The 21028-nt window shown below is 37.5% G+C and overlaps 1 protein-coding gene across 12 annotated transcripts in view; it reads left to right on the forward strand.

Moving 5' to 3' along the window:
- The window catches only part of MTMR1 (myotubularin related protein 1), a 68033-nt gene that overhangs the window by 3004 nt on the left and 44001 nt on the right, over nucleotides 1-21028 (forward strand). For 4 of the 12 annotated variants that reach the window (XM_075999538.1, XM_075999539.1, XM_075999537.1 and 1 more), the window contains exons 2-5: nucleotides 2295-2400; nucleotides 15693-15716; nucleotides 16292-16318; nucleotides 17794-17844. In XM_075999538.1, coding sequence (XP_075855653.1) covers nucleotides 2295-2400; nucleotides 15693-15716; nucleotides 16292-16318; nucleotides 17794-17844 — 208 coding nt within the window. The other 8 variants (XM_012753327.2, XM_020285182.2, XM_075999536.1 and 5 more) reach the window with 8 other exon arrangements.

The following is a 21028-nucleotide window of genomic DNA, read 5'->3' on the forward strand; positions in this document are numbered from 1 at the left end:
GCCATGCCCCCGGACTGTGGAGCCCTCATCTCCCTTTTGAATACTGTACTTCTCTTAAAGATGATGAATGCAGTACTGTAAGAGGATGTGTTTTGCTGAAGGTCATGGAGCTAGCTGGTGACAAAAGTTGGACTTGCATCTAGGCCTCCCATCTACTAGCCCACTACTCCACACTATGTGTAACTGCATTGGCCAGGATGCTTCCAGTCTCAGGTGAACAAAAACACAACTTAATCTAGCTTAAGCCAAAAGGAGATGTCTTGGTTTACATAACTGTTCCAGATAAGAGGAGAGATGGCCATGAGCACAGTTGGAGCCAGGGTTGTCCTTATCAGAAGAAGGGGGAAGGGATGCTGGGCAGATGGTAATTACAGGTCACTCATGGTCAATTGCTGGGTTTCTGAAGTTTCTTCCTATATGCAGCTGGGTGGGTGCTGACAGAGAAAAAAGCATTATGACAAGAAAAGTATGATATAAGCAGGCAATAAAGGTGACTTAACTTTTAAAAAGGAAACTCAGATTTCTCCCATTTCCTTTCTTCTCTCTCTTAGTTTGAATAGATTGGTAAATAGATTCCTGGCATATGATAGGAATTTCTACCCACTCAGCAAGTGTTTTTACTTATATTTTCAACCACACAGATAACCTCTGGGCTGTCTTGATTAGAGACTGTAATTTAGATCACTAGTACAGAACATCAGTTTTCTTTATTTTATTTTTTAGGTTATTTTGCATTATTGCCTGGGGATTCCAGGTGTTTCTGTCCTTCAAATATGTGAGTGTGGATTTAATTAGTGATGTGACTTTTTAAGGGCCTGAAACATTATTTACAGTGAGAGCTACCTGCAAGGTAAATTTTTGTAAGTGTCTTTTGCCTGCCAGCTTGATTTCTTCAGTGTCTTGACAAATTGAGATAGGAGCCTGGCCCCTAGGGGCAATTGTTAATTCTCTCACTGTCTAGTTTGCTTTTGTTGTCCTTTAGGTCAAGTGAGCAAAGCCTGGCCACTTGCCAGTCATGTGACCTTGAGTAAAACTGGAGCCTCGGTTTTCTCATCTGTAAAATGGGTCATTGTGGGGCTGGGTAAGGCTACATGTGTGGAAATGCTTTGAACACTTCAGAACACTGTGGAAGTGGAAGACACCCTTTTCTTTGCATTGTTGTGTTTTCATATAAGGTGATTGACTAGCATCTGTGCTGCTGGCTTCAGCTCTGTGAATAAGCCACTCTTGGTTGTGCCATGTCCTGGAAGGACAGCCACTTTCTAACAGGGCATATCACCTCTGTGCCTCAAGTTTTTCTTCTCAAAAACAAGTTGGCTAGTTCCTGTTCTGCCTTCTTGTCACACTATGGTTGTGAGGCTCTGATATAATAAAAACTAGAATACCTTTTGTAAATTGTGAAAGCACTTACTGAAATATAAGGTAGTGTTAATACTACACATAGAATGTCATTTTTTCTTTTCTTTTTTTGAGACAGAGTCTCACTTTGTTGCCCAGGCTAGAGTGAGTGCCGTGGCATCAGCCTAGCTCATAGCAACCTCAAAACTCCTGAGCTCAAGCGATCCTACTGCCTCAGCCTCCCGAGTAGTTGGGACTACAGGCATGCGCCACCATGCCCAGCTAATTTTTTCTATGTATTTTTAGTTGGCCAAGTAATTTCTTTCTATTTTTGGTGGAGATGGGGTCTCGCTCTTGCTCAGGCTGGTTTCGAACTCTTGACCTTGAGCCATCCGCCTGCCTCGGCCTCCCAGAGTACTAGGATTACAGGTGTGAGCCACTGCACCCAGCCTAGTCTGTTCTTTATAAAATCACATGATCAACTTTACTCCACTAAGAGTCACTTTCGTTCACTCAAAAGTCCACTATATTCTGGATTTAAAACTACCAGTACAAAGTTGATTGAATGTTTGAAAATTGTATGCTGTAAGATAAATATTTCGCTTTAGAATTAATTTTCTCTATATATTATATTAAGAATATTTCTTCCACATAATTGTAATAGAGTAAAATTCCAATAAATGATAGAGAATAACATGCTGAACTGTCTAACAAGTAGAATCTTATACTTGTTTGGGGAAAAAAATGGTTGATTCATTTAAAATTAACCTGGAACCTAATCTTACTTCCTACTTGTCAGTCACTATTTTGATTCTTATATTAAATGTAAAGGTAACCAAATAGTCTAATAAAAGTTCATTAATCTAAAAAAAATGTGCATATATTCCTATTCAGTGCTCATTTTTCTCACCAAAAGCCTATATTTTAAAGTTTTTTAATCACTCTGTTTCTTTTAGTCCTACAGGATCACATGTTGAATGGTGTAAACAGCTTATAGCTGCTACAATTTCTAGTCAGATTTCAGGTTCTGTGACATCAGAAAATGTATCCAGAGATTACAAGGTAAGCAACATTGCATGCTTAATTCATTTTTAAGTGTATTAAGTAGCCAAGAGCCTCTGGTGCTCAACTACCATTTGCTTAGGAGTAAGGACAAAAGGTTCTCTGTTGTTAGATATGAAATTGAGAAGAGAAATTTTACCAGTATGCAAGATATGTGGTCATAGTCTTGTAATTGAGAGGAAAATCTATCTTTAGATTATGATGATTCTTTTAAACATCAAGTTCTATTTTACTATATCTTTGTTAACATTCTGAATTTCATAAAATATCTTAATGTATAGTATTTCCCTAACTTCACAATTTTTTTTGTATTTAGGCATTATCTCGAGTATCAGCATTAACATGTAATACTAGAATGTAACAAAAAAATTACAAAATCTCTAAAGAGTGTTATATAGGCAGCCTCATTTTTTAGTCCTTATTGAAGTGAGAAATCTCTTCTTGTTTATTTTAAAAGTTGAATCCGTTGCTTATTCTAAAGTTAAGAGTGATAAGCTCCTTTTTGGCAGAGACTGGGGCTCTTTTACTCATCACTGGCTTCCCAGCGTCATCCTGGAGCATAATATGTAGTCAGTAAATACTTATTGAATCAATTAACAAACCAGAAAAATCAATTGTTCCATTTTTGTTAAGGCTAAAGACATTGTTTTAATGTCAATGAACTATTAACAAGTACATTAAATGAAACTACATTTGCATTTCAGTAATAGTGTTTGCTTGAATTGAGGTTTCAGTTAATTATAGTTATTTTTGCCTGCTAGTAAAAGTTGATTGATTTTTCACAAATATGTTTGAAATACATTTGGTATCCTAGACTACCATCAGTTAATGGTGTCTCACAATCATGGTCCTTGCCAGCAGTCAACTCTCACAACTAGTCCAAAGACTGTAATAAAGATCCTAATTAATTCTTAATAGCTGCTCCTTGTTTAGGGACTTTAGCTTCAGTTCCTCTTTAGCCCATAACAACTGCAGAAACTGACTCAAGAAGCCAAGTAATTGAGATTTGGATATGGTGCTATCTCTTGCTTCACTCAAGTGGGCAGATGCTATTGATTATGCCTACCAAAGGAAGGCATAGCTGTGGTTTAGTAGAAGTTAGATAATCTGCCCAGCTAGAAGAGTGACAGTATATTTCTTAAGAATTTTCATTACTATCTGGTGTTCATGTTTGTCCACAAAGGAGCAGCTTGGGGCTCCTGGTCCTTAAAACCTGGCTAGGCAAACATCTTGTCTCCAGGTGGGAGAACTATTTGCTACATCACTGATGCCCGAGTGGCTGGCCACTGAGCAGCTGCAAATCCCACTGGTCCCAGTTGTCCTATTGTCCCCAGCTTAGCTGAGAAACTGCCCACTGAGTTGAGAGTCTCAAGGACCCGTATTAGCAGAGAATAGCTCTCAGACCTCGGAGTAATTTTCTTTATGGACAATTATGAGTTAACTGTAATGTTTTCATTATGATGAATAGTTGTTAGTGTTGTGTGGTTTCTGTAAAAGATTGAATACTGACTGTTTGCATAGCTTCCTAACATTACATTACTAGGTCAGCCTGAATCTGTACTTTAACATGAAGCAGCTAAGATTTTTCAATTTTAGTCTATTTTCAAATTTTGTGTAGCAGATTTAGTTCATGTTGGAATGGTTTAACAGATGGTATTAAGAAAAAATAAGGCTTTTCTTTATTTTAGAAATTAAATTTCAAAGTCCCTATATAAGATCATAGCTAAAGCCTTTGATGAATTATTGTAAGAGAGCGTGTTTTATAACCATCTTTTTATATTTTCCCTGTAAGTAAATCTGTAAAGTTGGTGTTAAATTTATAATTCAGGAGTTGTTACACTTTCTTCAAGGAGAGAGGTTTTTTTTTAAATAATAGAAGCATAAAATAGGCCGGGTGTAGTGGCTCACGCCTGTAATCCTAGCACCCTGGGAGGCCAAGGCGGGCGGATCACTCAAGGTCAGGAGTTCAAAACCATCCTGAGCAAGAGCGAGACCCCGTCTCTACTATAAATAGAAAGAAATTAATTGGCCAACTAATATATATAGAAAAAATTAGCTGGGCATGGTGGCACATGCCTGTAGTCCCAGCTACTCAGGAGGCTAAGGCAGGAGGATCGCTTGAACCCAGGAGTTTGAGGTTGCTGTGAGCTAGGCTGACGTCACGGCACTCACTGTAGCCTGGGCAACAAAGCGACACTCTGTCTCAAAAAATAAAATAAAATTAAATTAAATTTTAAAAAGCATAAAATATTTCTAAACCACAAGGATAATTAATTGTACATGCTACTTATAAAGTAATTCTTAAAATCAGGGTAACCAAGATGGGTCTTTGGGACTCTTCTGGCTTGGAGTTAACCCTGGAGATCCAGATAAAGTTCCTTGAAGATTTAAGTTTCAGTCAACAGTCAGTAATATTTGAAATTATCTATTGTGTAAATATCTTATTTGAAATATACACTTAATTTGGGAGCTAATTTATTATAGATTAAACTCAATATCAGTAATTAAATGGGAGCAGATGTTTATATGAAGAGTGCACTTGCATCTTATTTGATATGCTGATTGTCTTCTGAGTTGTAGGCTGCTGAGAATGGTTCTATATGATCATCATCATCATTGTCATCAACCCTCTAGCACAGGTGTCCTCAAACTACAGCCCGTGGGCCACATGCGGGTGTTTTTGCCCATTTGTTTTTTACTTCAAAATAAGATATGTGCAGTGTGCATAGGAATTTGTTCATAGTTTTTTTTAAACTATAGTCCGGCCCTCCAACGGTCTGAGGAACAGTGAACTGGCCCCCTGTTTAAAAAGTTTGAGGACCCCTGTTCTAGCACATATAGGGCTCTAAGGTTTTATAATACTTTTTGACATGTCATCCATTTAAGCCTTAAAATAACTCAGTGAAGCTGGGTACAGTGGCATAAGCCTTTAGTCCCCAGCTACTCAGGAGACTGAGGCAGGAGGATTGCTTGAGTCCAGGAGTTTGATGCTGTAGTGTACTATGATCATGCTTATAAAAAGCCACTGTATTCTAGCCTGGGCAACATAGCAAGACCCTGTCTATTAAAAAGAAAACAAAAATCCTGCAATGAGGTAGCTATTATTATAATGATCATTTAACAGATGAGGAAACTGGGGCCTAGAGAGGTTAAGTGATTTGCTTAGGATCACACAGCTAGAGTTGGGATTTAAACCCAAGTCATCCTATCGAAAAGTTAGAGTGTTTTTTAAATTTTTTCCCACTCCTCCTACCCCCATCCACTATTTTTCAAAATGTGGTCTTCTTGCAACAGCACTCCCTGGAATGCCTGTAAAAATTAAGTCTGGGCCCCATCCCAGACTTAGTGACTCAGAGTCTCTGGGGGAGGCAACCAACCTCATATATTTCTTATGTACAATAAAATCTGAAAACCTAGGTTTCTTAGGTTTATATCTGTTGAAATTGGTGCTAGGACCATGCGTTTCTGGTACATTCCTACAAATCAGAATAATTAGCAACTCATGTTAGATGTTGAACAGTTATTTTATTATTTACTCATACCATAAATTGTCAGTCAGTGCAGGGTCCGATCATCTAAGACGTAGTAAGAATATCACTGGTATCACAGGAGATGAGTTTAGATGGTATGTCCATGGGCATAGTTTAATAGTTATATAATTATTTTATTGTGTATTAGAAAAACTAACACATCAAGCTTTTGATTTAATGGATGTTATTGCTTAGAGCAGGCAAAGTATAAAAAAGGAGTGAATTTTAAATCAATATAAAGATGAATATAATTATATTAGTATGGGTGGTATGTGATATGGCAAGCCAAATTTGTAGAGGTGGTATGTGAAATGACAGCAGTTTGGCAAACATTGTCCCAGCTGAAAGAGTAGATAGCTATTATGTTACATTATGGGTCAACTAAATTAATAAATGTATGCTTTAATACCAAGTCCTCCTGAAAGTTAACCTGATGATTAAGACTGCTAGATGAAATGTAATAAAATATTTTGTTTTACTTGCCCTCCCCCACCCACACTACCAACTCAATTACTTTTATTTTTACTAAGCTAACAAATAGCAAAAAATCTCTGTCTTGAATTTGTCAAAAAATTTAAGAACAAGATCTGAATGTAATCTTCCATAAATTAGATGAAATAATATAGTTACAGATTGTAATTAAACATTTTTAGGAACTATTAGTAGAAGTGACACAGTTGATCACAGCTCCCATTGTTTGGAAAATAGAACTAGGCCAGAAAGAGGGAACATGATGGAGTAGTACAAACAGTATTGGTTAGCTTTGTGACCTTGTATAAGGAGGCTTACCCTTATCTGTAAGGATAAAAGGGCTTAGATTAGATTATAAACCTCTAAATGCCTTTCTTTCTACAATATTCTTCAATTATGTCCAGAATGATTTGATTCTGGCCAGCCTTATGGAAATTAGGACACTTTAGTTTTAATACGATCATCTTCCTTCCACTGGCTCCATCATTTTCAGCATCACCTCTCTGTGCCTCCCCTCCACTTTTTCCTCCCCTTACCCATGCACACAGAGTAGCTAGATCTCTTCTCTAAACATTCTGAAGAAAAAGGGAGAAAATGGAGAAGGTCCTGTACTAAGTTTAATAATTGGACAGGATAGTACAGGAATTAAATTATGGATCCTCAACAAAAATTTCTAGAAGGTCTTTGGAGGGAAGGTGAAGACAGTGTATGGGAAATGCTTTATTATGCTTGAGTTGGGTCTTGGTTGATATTTCTTAAATTGGGCTGGGTACTAGTCTATGAAAAGGGAAACTTGAGCATGATCTTTCATAATCTATGCCCATAATCCATTGTTGATAGCCTAGCCTCAGGACTTATTTATTAAATTGGAGGCTGCAAACTCAGATCTCAGATGCCTACATGGGATAGTGAACAAGCTAGGCAGACATGGGGCAGTGCTGTGGAGAACTGGAGAATACAGGATGCCCCCCTAAAAGCAATTAGATTTTTTAAAAAACAAAACCCTGCTACCATAGGCTTCTAGTTTGTAACCACTGTAATAGATAGAAAAGTGCTATCCTATCTACCAGGGGTTTTGTGAGAAAGAATTATTTCTTAAAAATGTCAAGACTTGGACTTCTGCTACTGTAAAGATGGAGCAGATGTACTTATTCTTCACACTAAATATAACTAAAAACTCTGGACATTATCTATAAAGTAAATATAAGAACACTCTGAAAGGTAGAGAGAAGAGGCACACTGGCTAGGGATCTCAGGACCAAAAAATGACAGACATGGTGGTGAATTCCCTGGGTTTTGATTTTGCCACATATATCCTAGACATTGTTGAAGAAGCCAGCCACATAGAAATGCCAACAGAGATGGATAAGAAAATCCTACTCTGTCTAGCCAGAGGACAAGAAAAGGGGCAGCCTAGTAAAAGGAATACTCTTATGCACTAACCACTCTACTCCAGCCAAATGCCACAGGAAAAAAAAATGTGGCTCTACTTTCACCAGCAAAGCCAATTGGGGAGACTAGATTCCACCCTCGCCAGGCTGTAATGAGGTACACAAACCCCCTGCAGGGATGGTGTTAGAGGAGGCCTAGTGGAGAGTCAGGACTTTACTACCATCGATTGGTAAGGAGGTTACCCCCTCCACTGTGGTATCAGTGAAGGCCATGTGGGAGATAGTGATGAGGTACCTCTTTCCCTTGCAGCCAGGGAGGTTTCTGTGGAAGCTTAGCTGGGAGCTAGAACTCTTACCCTTGCTCAGTAGTAACCAGGAGCCTCCCAGCCTCCAGTGTCACTGGAGGCTGAATGGGAAACCTGGACTCCTATCCCTACCTGGAAGTAATGAAACAGTACCCTTCCTGTTGGAGCAGTGTTAGAGAAAGCCAGTTAAAACAGAAGGTTTGAATAAGATCCAGAGTCTCAAATCATAATGCCCAAAATGTCTGAATTTCAAATTACTTATACCAAGAACAAGGAAGATCTCAAACTGAACGAAAAAAGAGAATCAATAGATGTCAATACTGAAATGACAGAGATGTTAGAATTTAAAGAAGCCAAGAAGCCATCATAAAATGGCTTCAATAATAATAATAAATATGTTTGAAACAATGAAAAAATAGAAAATGAGGGAAAAGAAATAGAAAAATTTCACCAAGGAAATGTAAGAGATAAAGAGCCACATGGAAATTTTAAAACTGAAAAATGCAAAAGCTGAAATGAACTCAATGGGTAGATTCAAAACCAGAATAGAGAGGACAGAGGAAAGTATCTGTGAACTTGAAAATAGAGCAATAGAAATTACCCAATCTGAATGAGAGAAATGAGAGAATGAGAGATAAATGAACAGAGCCTTGTGGACCTGTGGGACTATAACAAAGGATCTAACATTTGTGTCATCAATGTCCTGAAGGAGAGAAAGGGGGTGGGGCTGAAAGAATACCTGAAGAAATAATGGCTGAAAAACTTCTCAAATTGGCGTAAGACATAAGCCTACAGGTTCAACAAGTTGAGCAAACCCCAAACAAGAGAAACTCCTCAAAATCGATACCAAGACACATTATAGTCAAACTTCTGAAAACTAAAAACAAAGAAAATACCTTGAAAGCAGTGAGAGATACACATGAAGAGACTTGTCATCACATAGGATATACAGATGTCAGATAAGCCCATGAAAAGATGTTCAACATCAATATCTAAAGCAGAATACAAATTAAAGTCACAATGAGATATCATTATTTACCTAAGGCTAGAATTTAAAAAACAGTGACAATACCAAATGTGGAGAAACTAGATCATCCATTCCTTGCTGGTAGGAGTGTAAAATGGTAGAGCCACTCTGGAAAACAATTTGGCAGTTTCTTAAAGTGAATGTGCAGCTACCCTACCCAGCAATGGTACTCCTGGGTATTTTTCCCAGAGAAATGAAATCTATGTTCACATAAAAACCTGTACATGAATGTTTTTAACAGCTTTATTCATAATAGCTAAAAACTGGAAGCAACTCAGATATTCCTCAAAAGGTACATTGTTAAACTGTGGTACATTCATACGGTGGAATATTACTCAACAATAAAAAGAAAAATATACACATAGCAACTTGGGTGAAACTTAAGAGAATTAGGCTGAGTAAAAAATGTCAATACCAAAAGGTTAAATACTATATTAATAATTTCCTTTATATAACATCCTTCAAATGGCAAAATTATAGAAATGGAGACAGATAAGTGGTTACTAGGGACCAAGAAGTGGGGAAACAGGGAAGTTAGTGGATGTGGCTAGAAAAGGGCAACAGTAGGGATCCCTGTGGTGAGGAAATTGTTCTGCATCTTGATTGTGTCAATGTCAATATCCTGGTTCAGATATTGTATTGTAGCTTTGGTAATATGCTCCCATTGAGGAAATTAGGTGACTGGTACATGGAATTTCTGTATTTCTCACTATTGCATGTGAGTCTACAATTATCACAAAATTAAAAGTTGAAAAAATCTTGAAAAAGTCAAGATTTTTACAGATTACTGTATAATTATATTGCATGTAAAATAATTTTTTATTATAGTTAGTATTTATAACAATCATGATATACCAGAAGTATTGTTTAAATGAAAAATATAATTATGCTAATAAAGATGTTAGAATTTAGTTAACAAAAAGGATATCAACAGTTATCCTTCTAGTTCAATTGCAGATAAACTCATTCCGTTTTTTTTTTTTTTTTTTTTTTTTTTTTTAAGACAGCGTCTCTCTCTGTCACCCAGGCTGCAGTGCAATGGTGTCATCATAGCTCACTGCAACTGCAAACACCTGTGCTCAAGGGATCCACTTGCTTCAGCCTGCCCGAGTAGCTGAGACTACAGGCCTGTGCACGTGCCTGGCTAATTTTTCCATTAGTAGAGATGGGGTCTTGCTCTTGCTTAGGCTGGTTTTGAACACCTGAGCTCAAGTGATCCGCCCACCTTGGCCTACTAGAGTGCTAGGATTACAGGGTGAGCCACCACGCCCCACCTACTCATTCCTTTTGAAAGTGGAAATTAAGCTGGCGTACTTCAACCAGGTTGGGGTTGAACAGCTCATTCTCCACATTTTCTGGAGGGCTTTACAGAGTGTTTAAGTCAGGGTTTGAAGGGTATCAAACAAAGTTCAGGTGTGGCTAATTTCCCAAAGACCACGGCTGTATTCTGATGACCTTGTAAAAAAGTGTAACAGGAAGATTGACTATTTTGAGATTTGTATTGGCCTGTATTTGGCCTCTGACTCAAGCCAGCTGGTGAATACTAACCTGTGTAGAGTTCTGGTTATTGAGGTGCCAACAAACATGCTCAGTTTTACTACAGCAAGTACAGCCATCTCCTGATCTAATATATCAAACTTCTTAGCAGGGTAAAACCTTTTTTAAGCTCATCTTCTAGTGATCTGATTGCAAAGCAAAATTATTTTATTTATAGGCTTTATATCTAAGACAGAAAACAGTGGTGGTTTTATTCCAATATTACTACCTTTTTTTTTTTTTGAAAAGAAGCCTTTTGAGGTATAAGTTCAAAGATAACTCATTTATAAAAAATTGAAATTTATTTGACTTAGAATTTTCTTATGTGATTTATCCAAAAGATCATAAAATTTGGAGTCAGAGCACTTTACCCCACAACTGAGTAGCTGCCTAACAAGTTATTTAGCCTTATTAAGCTTCAGTGTCCTCATCTGTATAATGTGTATTATAGCAGAAGTTGAATATATTAAATAGGGCAACATATGAAAGAAATACATACAAACGCTCACTTACTGCACACTATTACTCTATAAACATTTATATGTGTAAAAACAAATACAGGAGTGTGTTGTAATTGCTGAACAGTAATCCACTTCCATCCAGAAACATAAGGTAAGCACCTATTATGTGCCAGGGACCAGGCTGGGCTCCATGGAAGTCATAGTGAGGCAAAGTTGGTCTGTGGTGAATGTTAAAATAGACATGTAGACAAGGTGTGGTGAGAGGAGAAAGGGGACCAGAGAAGGGTGCTCTGGGAGTTAAGAGTTGAGGGCCTTTGTCAGCCCCCCTCAAGAAGGGGAATAGACCTAGGTGGCACTTTGTTGAGGTCAAGAGCATACTCTAAAGCCAGCCAGCTGGAGTTTGAATCCTTGCTCTGCTGTTGCTAGTTGTATGGCCTAGGGCAAGTCACCTCGCCTCTCACTGCCTCAGTTTCCTCATTAGAAATATGGGTGACAGGGAAGGTTGAGATAACACATGTAAAGCATAAGTAGCATGGTACCTGGTATAAAATAAGCCTTCAACAACTGCTTGTTGTTATTTGTAATACTGGCTGTGTTTGAAAACTTTCTAAAATACTTTCACACTGTTGAGGATTTAGGGGCATCACCTGTTACCTTATCAAGAACTAAGAGGAGCCAAACAGATTTAAACCAAAATATCAGCTTTATTAATTGATGAAAGCTGGCTTGGAGGGCCTGGCTTAGGTGGGCTGCCTCATCTGTCACTCTAGAATTAAACAAATGCACCCAAAGGCAGCCCTGGGCTACTGTGGCCTCTCTTGGGGCAGTGCCCACACAGGGGAACTCCCCACAGTCTGGGGAGAACAGGCTATACCCTCAGGATCTCCCTGGAAGACATATCCCAGAGGGCAATGTGGAGCATGCTGGCTCCCTTTACCCAAATCGACCCAAAATGGGTGGTCAGCAGAAGCTCTCACCTCTCTTCTTGGCAGTGCCCTGAAGGTGACATCAAAGGAACCCAAGGCCAGAGGAAGGGAGTTTTACCCCCAATACAAACTTTCATACTAATTTAATTTTTTTTGTTTGTTTTTGATTCAGTAAAAGCCATTTAGAGTGTGATAAGGGTAGGTAAATTTTTAGTTAACTTTTGGGCATTATGTTTGCTTTGTTAAATAGATTAAGATCACTATCAACTCTTTTACACCTCATAGGTTTTTGGTATGTGTAGGAGTTGAGGGAGGGGATGTTGGACATGTCTAGATAGTTGTACAAGTTGAGGCAGCTGAGACCCATCAACTCAAAAAAGTTACTTATCTACCCCAGATACAATTATCTTAACTGATTTAACCCTCCCAGCAACCTGGGGGAGAGGTACACTTAGCATTGCCGGTTTAGAGAAGAGGAGACTATGCCTCTGAGGGGTGCATGGCTTATACAAGGTCTTGTGGCCAGTAAGTAAGTGGTAGAGCCAGGATTTGACTCCAGAGCACATTTTTAAAACTATTATGTCAATTTGCCTCCTTAAACCTTGCTTTGGGAGATATTTTCTTTCTTTTTTTTTTTTTTTTTTTTTTTTTTTTTTGAGACAGAGTCTCACTCTGTTGCCCAGGCTAGAGTGCCGTGGTGTCAGCCTAGCTCACAGCAACCTCAAACTCCTGGGCTCAAATGATCCTCCTGCCTCAGCCTCCTGAGTAGCTGGGACTACAGGCATGTGCCACCATGCCTGGCTAATTTTTTCTATATATTTTTAGTTGACCAATTAATTTCTCTCTATTTTTGGTAGAGACGAGGTTGCTCAGGCTGGTTTCGAACTCCTGACCTTAAGCGATCCGCCTGCCTCAGCCTCCCAGAGTGCTAGGATTACAGGCGTGAGCCACCTCGCCCAGCCTGGGAGATATTTTCTTAAGTCTTTTAATGAGGTTTAGATAATTTGACTCCTAGGATTTTAGAACTGGTCAGGGTCATGCAGTCATCCTGTAGACACCCATCATTTTATTTGTAGAAACTGAGGCCCAGAGTGTAGGCATTAGGAAGTCCTATATCCTCAGTGAGAGCTGGCCCCCAGGCCTCCTGACTTAAAACCACTATTCTCTCTGGCTTCCATCAGAATCAGATTCAAGAGGAAAATGAACTTCTGTGTGTGCCTAAAGTGGCTTATTTCAGGAGAGGGGAAAAATGAACCAGAGAGAAACACATAGGTATTAACTTAGAGACTTTCGGGTAAGCCTCCATTGGCCTTCTCCCTTTCATGCCAAGAACATTGAGAATTTCATTACAGTAGGTACAGAATTATGTGATTTTTAAAAGCAGATTATTATCTTACCCCTTCTAAACTTTCAAGTTAGTTTCTTCTTCCAGTAGCAAAGGCTTATTGACAAGGAGTTATATCTCCCATGTATGAAGTTCATCAATGGCACTATTTGGTTCTGCAGTGGACAGTAGCTATAAAGATTTTATTGTGAATGCTGTGTTTTAGTGTTTGATTTTTACTAGCAATTGATAGACAAAGCATTAAAACATTAATTGTAGTTATAGAACAAGTGTGAAAATAATAAAGCATGCTGAAAAGGAGGTTTGGAGGTAAGGAGGTGGAGGAAGGGAGAGTGGTGTTGATTTCTTCAACAAACCTGAAGGGAGTTAAGAGAGATGTACATTTGAGCAGTCACAATAGGGCTTGGGGCTATAGTTTAAATGTGTTGACTGTAAAGACACCACACTAAGCAGCACAGCAGAGTTGTTCAGAGTACAAATCCAGAGCAAAACTAGCAGGGTTTCAGTATTAATACTTGCTCTGCCACCTTGAACTCAGCCAGATTACTTAACTGTGCATTGGTTTTCTCATCATAAAATGGAGCCAATAATAGTTTGTATCTCATAAGGTTGTTTTGAGAATAAAATATGTTACTCAAGTGCTTAAAAGAGTGTCTGGAACATAAAAGTCATGAGCATTTCTCATGCAGCTGCTGCTGAAGGAAAACAACAGAACTAAAAAGATTTCAATCAGCAGAGATTGGGAAGAGGAAGGTAATAGTTTGAGAGTTTATTTTCTCATGTATTAAAATAGGACAATAAACACTGTTTAAAATTGACAAGTTAAGAAATACAGGTGTAACCATATTTGTAGTGGTGGTGGCAATCCACAGAAGAATCAAAAACAGGTCTAGTGAATATGCTTGGCACTGGTGTATGAAACTCTGGGAGACTTTCTGTTTTGAGGTTTTTTTAAATTATCATAAGCATGTATTATATTTTTGCCAACATTCTTGAGTAGTTAATAAATGATAAACTTCAGATATTTAAAATAAACAATTTGATAAGTTTTGACATACATGAAACCAGCACCACAAAGATAAATAAATCTCCCCCACAAAAAAGCCAGATTTAAATTTCTTAGTCTAAATAGTCTGTTTAGTAACTTTTGTATGGGCTTTAATTCTCATTGAGCTACAGCATCACTTACTCCTTGAAGTAAAAAAGACATTCTGGATTATTTTCTTTTAATGATACAATGTTTTTGAAGTCTGCATCTTCATATTCAGGTGATCTTATGCATCCTAAATGAAACCATCAAGCTAATAAGAACCTCCAGTGATTTTTTTTTTCTTTTTTTTTTTTCCATGAACATTTAGTAGTTAGATGATAGGATTTCAGACATTGGAATGTGAAACAGATGATTAAAGTCTTCCCTAGGCCATTACAACTATTTGGTTTTCGAAAGTTCCATCCCTGCTGACGTAGGTGATGCTAACTGGAGCTGTCAAAAAAAAAAAAAGTTCCGTCCATTCTGTGGGCTGTTTCCTCTGACCAGGGCTTTCTGAACGTATATGCTGCATGTTCAGTTAGGATTCACAGGCACAGGAAAAATGTTGCTGAAATCAGTGTCCCGATTGAATAAAGCTTGACTTCCCCACTCCAGGACCAGCAATTACCGCTTCCCACCTGGAGCTTCCCTAAGTGGTGCTGGGACGGGAGCAGGCACTCTGCTCTCCCTAAAGCAGCTTCAGTTTTGGAGTCCTGAGTATGAATTGGAGATGTCATTTCAATAGAAACCAGACTAAGTTTTGTAGTTAACTCAGTTTCGTGATATCATTAATGCTAGAGCTGAGCTGTGCTCTGGGTCCAATGTGGGGATTTCTGTGGTTTTTTGGTTTGGTTTTTGTGGGCTGGCTTGGGCAAATAACTGCCTTTTTATATCATTGTTTCTGTGGGGAAAATGCATTCAGTATTTCCAACAGAAACACAAATGAACTTTTTAAACACAGCCTGTTCACAGTAGCTTGTAATAGCACTTGACAGAGGGCTTTGTGTTTAAAATAATGTAGTTAGTCTCAGCCTAAGGGCAACATGTTTCTCCAAATCATAGACTTCCCTGAAAATCATAGGACAAATGTGTTAAGATTGATTTGATGTTGAATGAAACTTAGAGGACAAATGTATTAGGATTGATCTCATTGGTTTTATTTAGAGTATTATGATATTTCTTAGGGAAGGGGCTGTTGAACTTAATGGCATCTTTCACAGGTCAATAGTAATGTGTCCATGATGATGATGTTCTGTATTTTAACTAACAGGTTTTCAGGAGGCCTGATATAAGGGTAAGGCTATTTGGCTTTTGTCAGATGGGCCTCCTCCTTGTGTGTCTGTGCTTTATTGAACACTTAGTCTATTTAGTGTTCTTTACCCTCTCAGAGGGTTTTTATGAGTCACTCAGATGAATTTGCTCTGCTGTGTCATAGCTTTAAGTGTTCACTAGAAATGCTTTATTTGTTACAATGCTTTTAATGTGCAATAAAAGCCAATGTGTGTTAGGGCAGGATGCTGAAATTGTTACCAATGTGCAATACTGACTTTTGTACTAAGTGAATTATGACCAAATGGATATTCATGGCCGGGGTTATAAGGCTAGGCCTACTGAGGCTTCTTTTAACCTTGTTTATCATGTAATTCATGCTAAAGAATTCAACAACCCCCTAAAAAGTGGTCAGCTGTCTGTCCTATCTTAAATAAAATTTCAAGTCATGTTTGTGTTTGAGTGTTGAATCCAAAAAGCAGAAGTGCTAATTTTAAAGATAAAGTTTGTAAAATCAATCCCCATTAGTATTTTTAAAAATGCATATATAGTAAATTATAGCTTATATTTTCCTCATGATTTTCCTTCCCTTTGTTTCAGAGTGTTCATAAAGCAAGACAAAGATTGGTAACGTGCATGCATTTAAACCGTAGTATCAGATATTGAAAATTAACCTATTTTCATTAGATGAAAACAATGTGGATTTTGACAGTATCATTTAATGATTTCAGTTTTAAATTTTTAATTTTATTAAGGCCAATGAAGTAGTACAAAAATAAGAAGGTTAAATCCAGTTCTTATTCTAGTCGGTTTACCTTTGTTTAATCTTGTTTTCACTATGTTTTCTTTTGCTTGTGGAAATCATTTTCTTTCATCAGTTCACATTGTTAAATATTACTATTTAGCTTTACACTTGCATGACTTTGAAATGTATGAGTTTTTTTTGTTCATTTTTCTGTTTTTAAAATTTTAAAGCAAAGAATGATTAGATTTTCTTTGTATTTAAAAAAGGAAATTTCAAAAACTGGCTGCATTTAAAAATTACACTGCCTTGAAGGGTAGCTTTGCCAACTGTGTGCTAAATTAAATTGGAGGATAAAGTATAAAAATGTGATAAGTAGTTATTGTACTTTGTTGACAAAAACAAAAGGTGGGAAATAGTAAATTCTTTTAAAAGCTCTACTGTTTCTTCACTAGTTGCCTTTTAAAGAAATATAGTCATTAGAACCAAAGTGTCATGAAGCAAAAATATAACTATGCTAAATTTTGATATTTTATGCTTCAGAGACTTGATACAACTTTAGAAAGGAGTTGTAGTCTTGTCTTCAGTATGCATATTCTTTATACCAGCTGCTGAATTAAAAATCCAATTTTTAAAGTTTAAAAAAATTCTATGAAGAAATTAAGAACAATATACCTTTAAAGGGATTGGAAAAAATTTAAATAAGGATGTGTGACCTCTTAGCTGTTTCTTTGAAACATGTTGATAAAGTAATTAGAAATATTTAATATGATATTGATTCATAAATCACAGTATTAGCAATAAGCAATAACATGTGTGTGTGTATATATATAATCTCTAGCATGTGATATTTGCATGCATGCAGTGGAATTGATCCCTGGGCAATATAATAGTTCTTTAGAGTATTTGAATACTTACTGTGTTTAAAATACATGTCTATGAATGGCCTTTGTATTTAGGCTTGACTTTGCCCTTTACCTGGTTTCTGTGGATGCTTTATTTTCTGTGAGCACATTATGTGCCTGTTATTTTTCTTTGCTATATGCTATAGTATTGCTTGATTTTTAAAAAGATAGTGCATCTTTGAAATCTGCGATGTTTGTTTGCTTTTCATTTTTCTACCCTAACACACAGACTAGATACTCCATTTTAGGCTGAGGATGCTATAGATGGCCTACACGTTATTTCCTTAACTCCAAGGGGGAAAATGTTGTGATTTGCAAAGCTGTGAAAGGTGTGTTGACTTTTACATGCTTACTGTCTCTTTAAAAAAGAAATTCTGTCCTTTCACCTGTCTGTTTGCACGTGTTTCTCTTTCTCCTCTTTGCCTTTTCTTGTCCATGCACCTGGTGCTGTGCAGGAGATTCAGGAAGAACACAATGGCTACCCTTCTGAAGCTGAAGCTGATCAGGTGGCAAGTTCTACATGTTCATCTGTGTGTAGCTACAGATCATGTATTTAGAAGCCATTTCATACTAGATTTCTAGATGATAAGCAAACCTTTCCAGATGCTTTTACCACTACAATAGTGCCCTCCTGTTCAAATTTGGTAGATTCCATCATGACATTATTTGCTAAAATTGGTTTATCCAACATTTTGTCAATCAGCAATTTGTTCATCTGTGCTTCTCAGTTTCCCCAGATAGGGTTATTGATGAATCTAATGACCCTCCATCACTGTAGGATTCTGTAGTCCCTTTACAAAGACATAGAGGGGACAGATACACATGCTAAGGGTGCTGCTTGAAGGTGCGGACGTTGCTTTATTCAAATTTACATGGTCTGTGCCCACCATGGTACCTGGTACCTTGTAGGTATTTATAGAATGAGTACATTCTGATTTATTAATCAGAATACAGAATTATTCATTGAGTATTCTTGAGTGTTTACTCTTTGCTTAGTACCTTTAGACCCTCACTGGAGTTTTCTAAAGCAGCAGTACTTTCCCTAGGGCTTGTGTAGAAATTCAGTATGTGAAATCAATAGAAGAGCAGCTTCAGGGAAGCATGGCAAGCCACAGATGCTCAGCTGTGTATTTGTCTACCACCACTCAGCCCTACCCTCCTTTAGTGGCCCTGGAAGCATCTTGAAGAGCCCAATTTGAAAACCACCGCTTTTGGCGTGCAGCCATTATATAAACTATCCACCTGGCAGCTTAGATTTAGGTGGAAGAGAAAAGTAGTGGGAGAGGCCAGGGTCATCCGGGTGGGCTGGAGCCCTCAGGAATAAACTCAGGGAGCTGGCAGGTGTCAGCTGGACCTTCAGGGTCACTGGAACAAGGTTGGGATAAGCTTATCAGAGGGAATTCCTCAGCTGGGCAATCTTTGAGCAAAGGCACCAAGAGGAATAGGTGTGTTTATGAGATCAAATTTAGTTCACAATAATATTCCATCCTTTGATTGTGCTGAACATGGCTTGGATAAAGCAAGGGTCAAATTATGTCCTGTGTAACCTGGTAGTTGCAATAAAAGCTTAATATAGCATAAGTGTGAGTCCCATCTCCTAACACCAGCTTTATAAAAGGGAATCTACTCACCAAAACAAACAAAACAAACCTTTTAAAATCTATTCTCCTCTTAAACTCCTATGCTAAAGCTAAATGTGTTTCTTTTACAAAATGAACCTTTTATGGGGAAATCTGAAGCAGTCAGATCATTTGTTTCATTTAGATAGTTGCTTTTTCATCATTTAAAAAGCATGTCCCAGATTTAATTATCACTAGTGAGAAGTTTGTCTTACTATGTCTCACCAGCACATACATGCCTCATAAATGTACAGATGTTTCAAGCCAAACTTGACATGACTATGGGGAGAGAAAAAAAGTTTGATTTTCAGCCTCTACCTTGAGAGTCTTGTGCATTCTTAAAATGGTCCCAATCACCTCCATCTCCCATCTGCAACATTTTGTTAGCTAGTCCTGGGTTGAGGACTTTAAAATGTTGCTTGCTCTAAAACTTAAAGGGAGTCATATCTTCCCAATCCCCTCCAGATTCAGTTCATTAAAGCAGTTTGTGTTAGTAAATATATTTCAAAATAATCTCCATTTATTTTAAAATATAAGTTGAGAAATTCTGTATGATATATAGTAATATTTAGCCATTAAAATAAGCTTTAAAAATATAACATTTGAAGTAAATTAGACCTCTGATATTGATTAAAATAGCTTTCTCACTTTCTGACTATGTTATAAAATTAGTCACTAGTTCAGGCAACAAATTAAAGCAGACTCAAATTAAGGCTTTTATTAAGATCTTTTAGTGTTTCTAAAATTGGACATTTAAAAATATGCTGGTTTATGCTTTATTGTAGAAGAGATATAATTCCAAATCAAATGTGAGTATGTGAGTATAAAATTGAAACCATAAATTATCCTCCGCATCCCCTTTAATGTGATAATTAAAAAAAAATTTGGCCCATACTATCTTTAAAAGCAATGTAGATGAAAATTTTAAATTGAATAAGTTGTTTGAAGGTAATGATGACTTCTAATCTGTATTATTTTAACCATGTATCTTTTGATGAGGAGGAGAATGGACCATGTCATTTTGTGCCCTCCCCATAGAGAACAGACATAAATCTGATGAATATTTAGCATTAATTTTGCTATTTATAGTTTGACTTTTTTCCTTTATCTTATAAAATTTGATGAAACTACTAGCGTTTCTAAATTGACCATTAAGTTTCTCTGATAAAACATATTGACATTCTGATAACTATGAAAAAGTTTGTTGAATTTTCAATAACTTAGAATTATTAAAGACATCCATTTTAAAATACTTTGCTTCAGGGCCGGGCGCTGTGGCTCACGCCTGTAATCCTAGCTCTTGGGAGGCCGAGGCGGGCGGATTGCTCAAGGTCAGGAGTTCAAAACCAGCCTGAGCAAGAGCGAGACCCCGTCTCTACTATAAACAGAAAGAAATTAATTGGCCAACTGATATATATATAAAAAATTAGCCGGGCATGGTGGCGCATGCCTGTAGTCCCAGATACTCGGGAGGCTGAGGCAGAAGGATCACTCAAGCCCAGGAGTTTGAGGTTGCTGTGAGCTAGGCTGACGCCACGGCACTCACTCTAGCCTGGACAACAAAGTGAGACTCTGTCTCAAAAAAAAAAAAAAAATACTTTGCTTCACAAAATTATGCTGAAAACTTGGTATTGTTCGACCTGTTTTCTGCTGAACACTAGTGGCCTCCGATGTTAACAGGTGTTCCTTTGAAAAAGCAGTCCCTGATAAGCTAGGTATGAGAAATGTATTATACTCTAGTGCCCTCTTGCTGATTCAGTGTACATTAACACATTAGACTTGTCTCGCTGAAAAACAGCTTAACTTCTTTTGTTTAAGCCAGCATTTTCCAAACTTAACAAAAAAAAAGACTTAGTCACATCTCTTGGGAAACTAATGCTTTATGAAACACAGCTTGGGAATTGCTGGGGTTATGATCACCTTATTCTTATTCATGACACATTAAGTCAGAAATTCCAAGGAGAAAGTAACTGGTTTCCTTGGCAACATCTCATAGTTGGTGGCAGTACCTTGGAATAGCCCCCGAGTTCAGGCTCTGGTCCCTAGCTTTGTAGTTGAAGAACACCATTTT

This window comes from Microcebus murinus, chromosome X (genome assembly GCF_040939455.1).
Source record: "Microcebus murinus isolate Inina chromosome X, M.murinus_Inina_mat1.0, whole genome shotgun sequence".
In the NCBI taxonomy this organism is placed as follows: Eukaryota; Metazoa; Chordata; class Mammalia; order Primates; family Cheirogaleidae; genus Microcebus; species Microcebus murinus.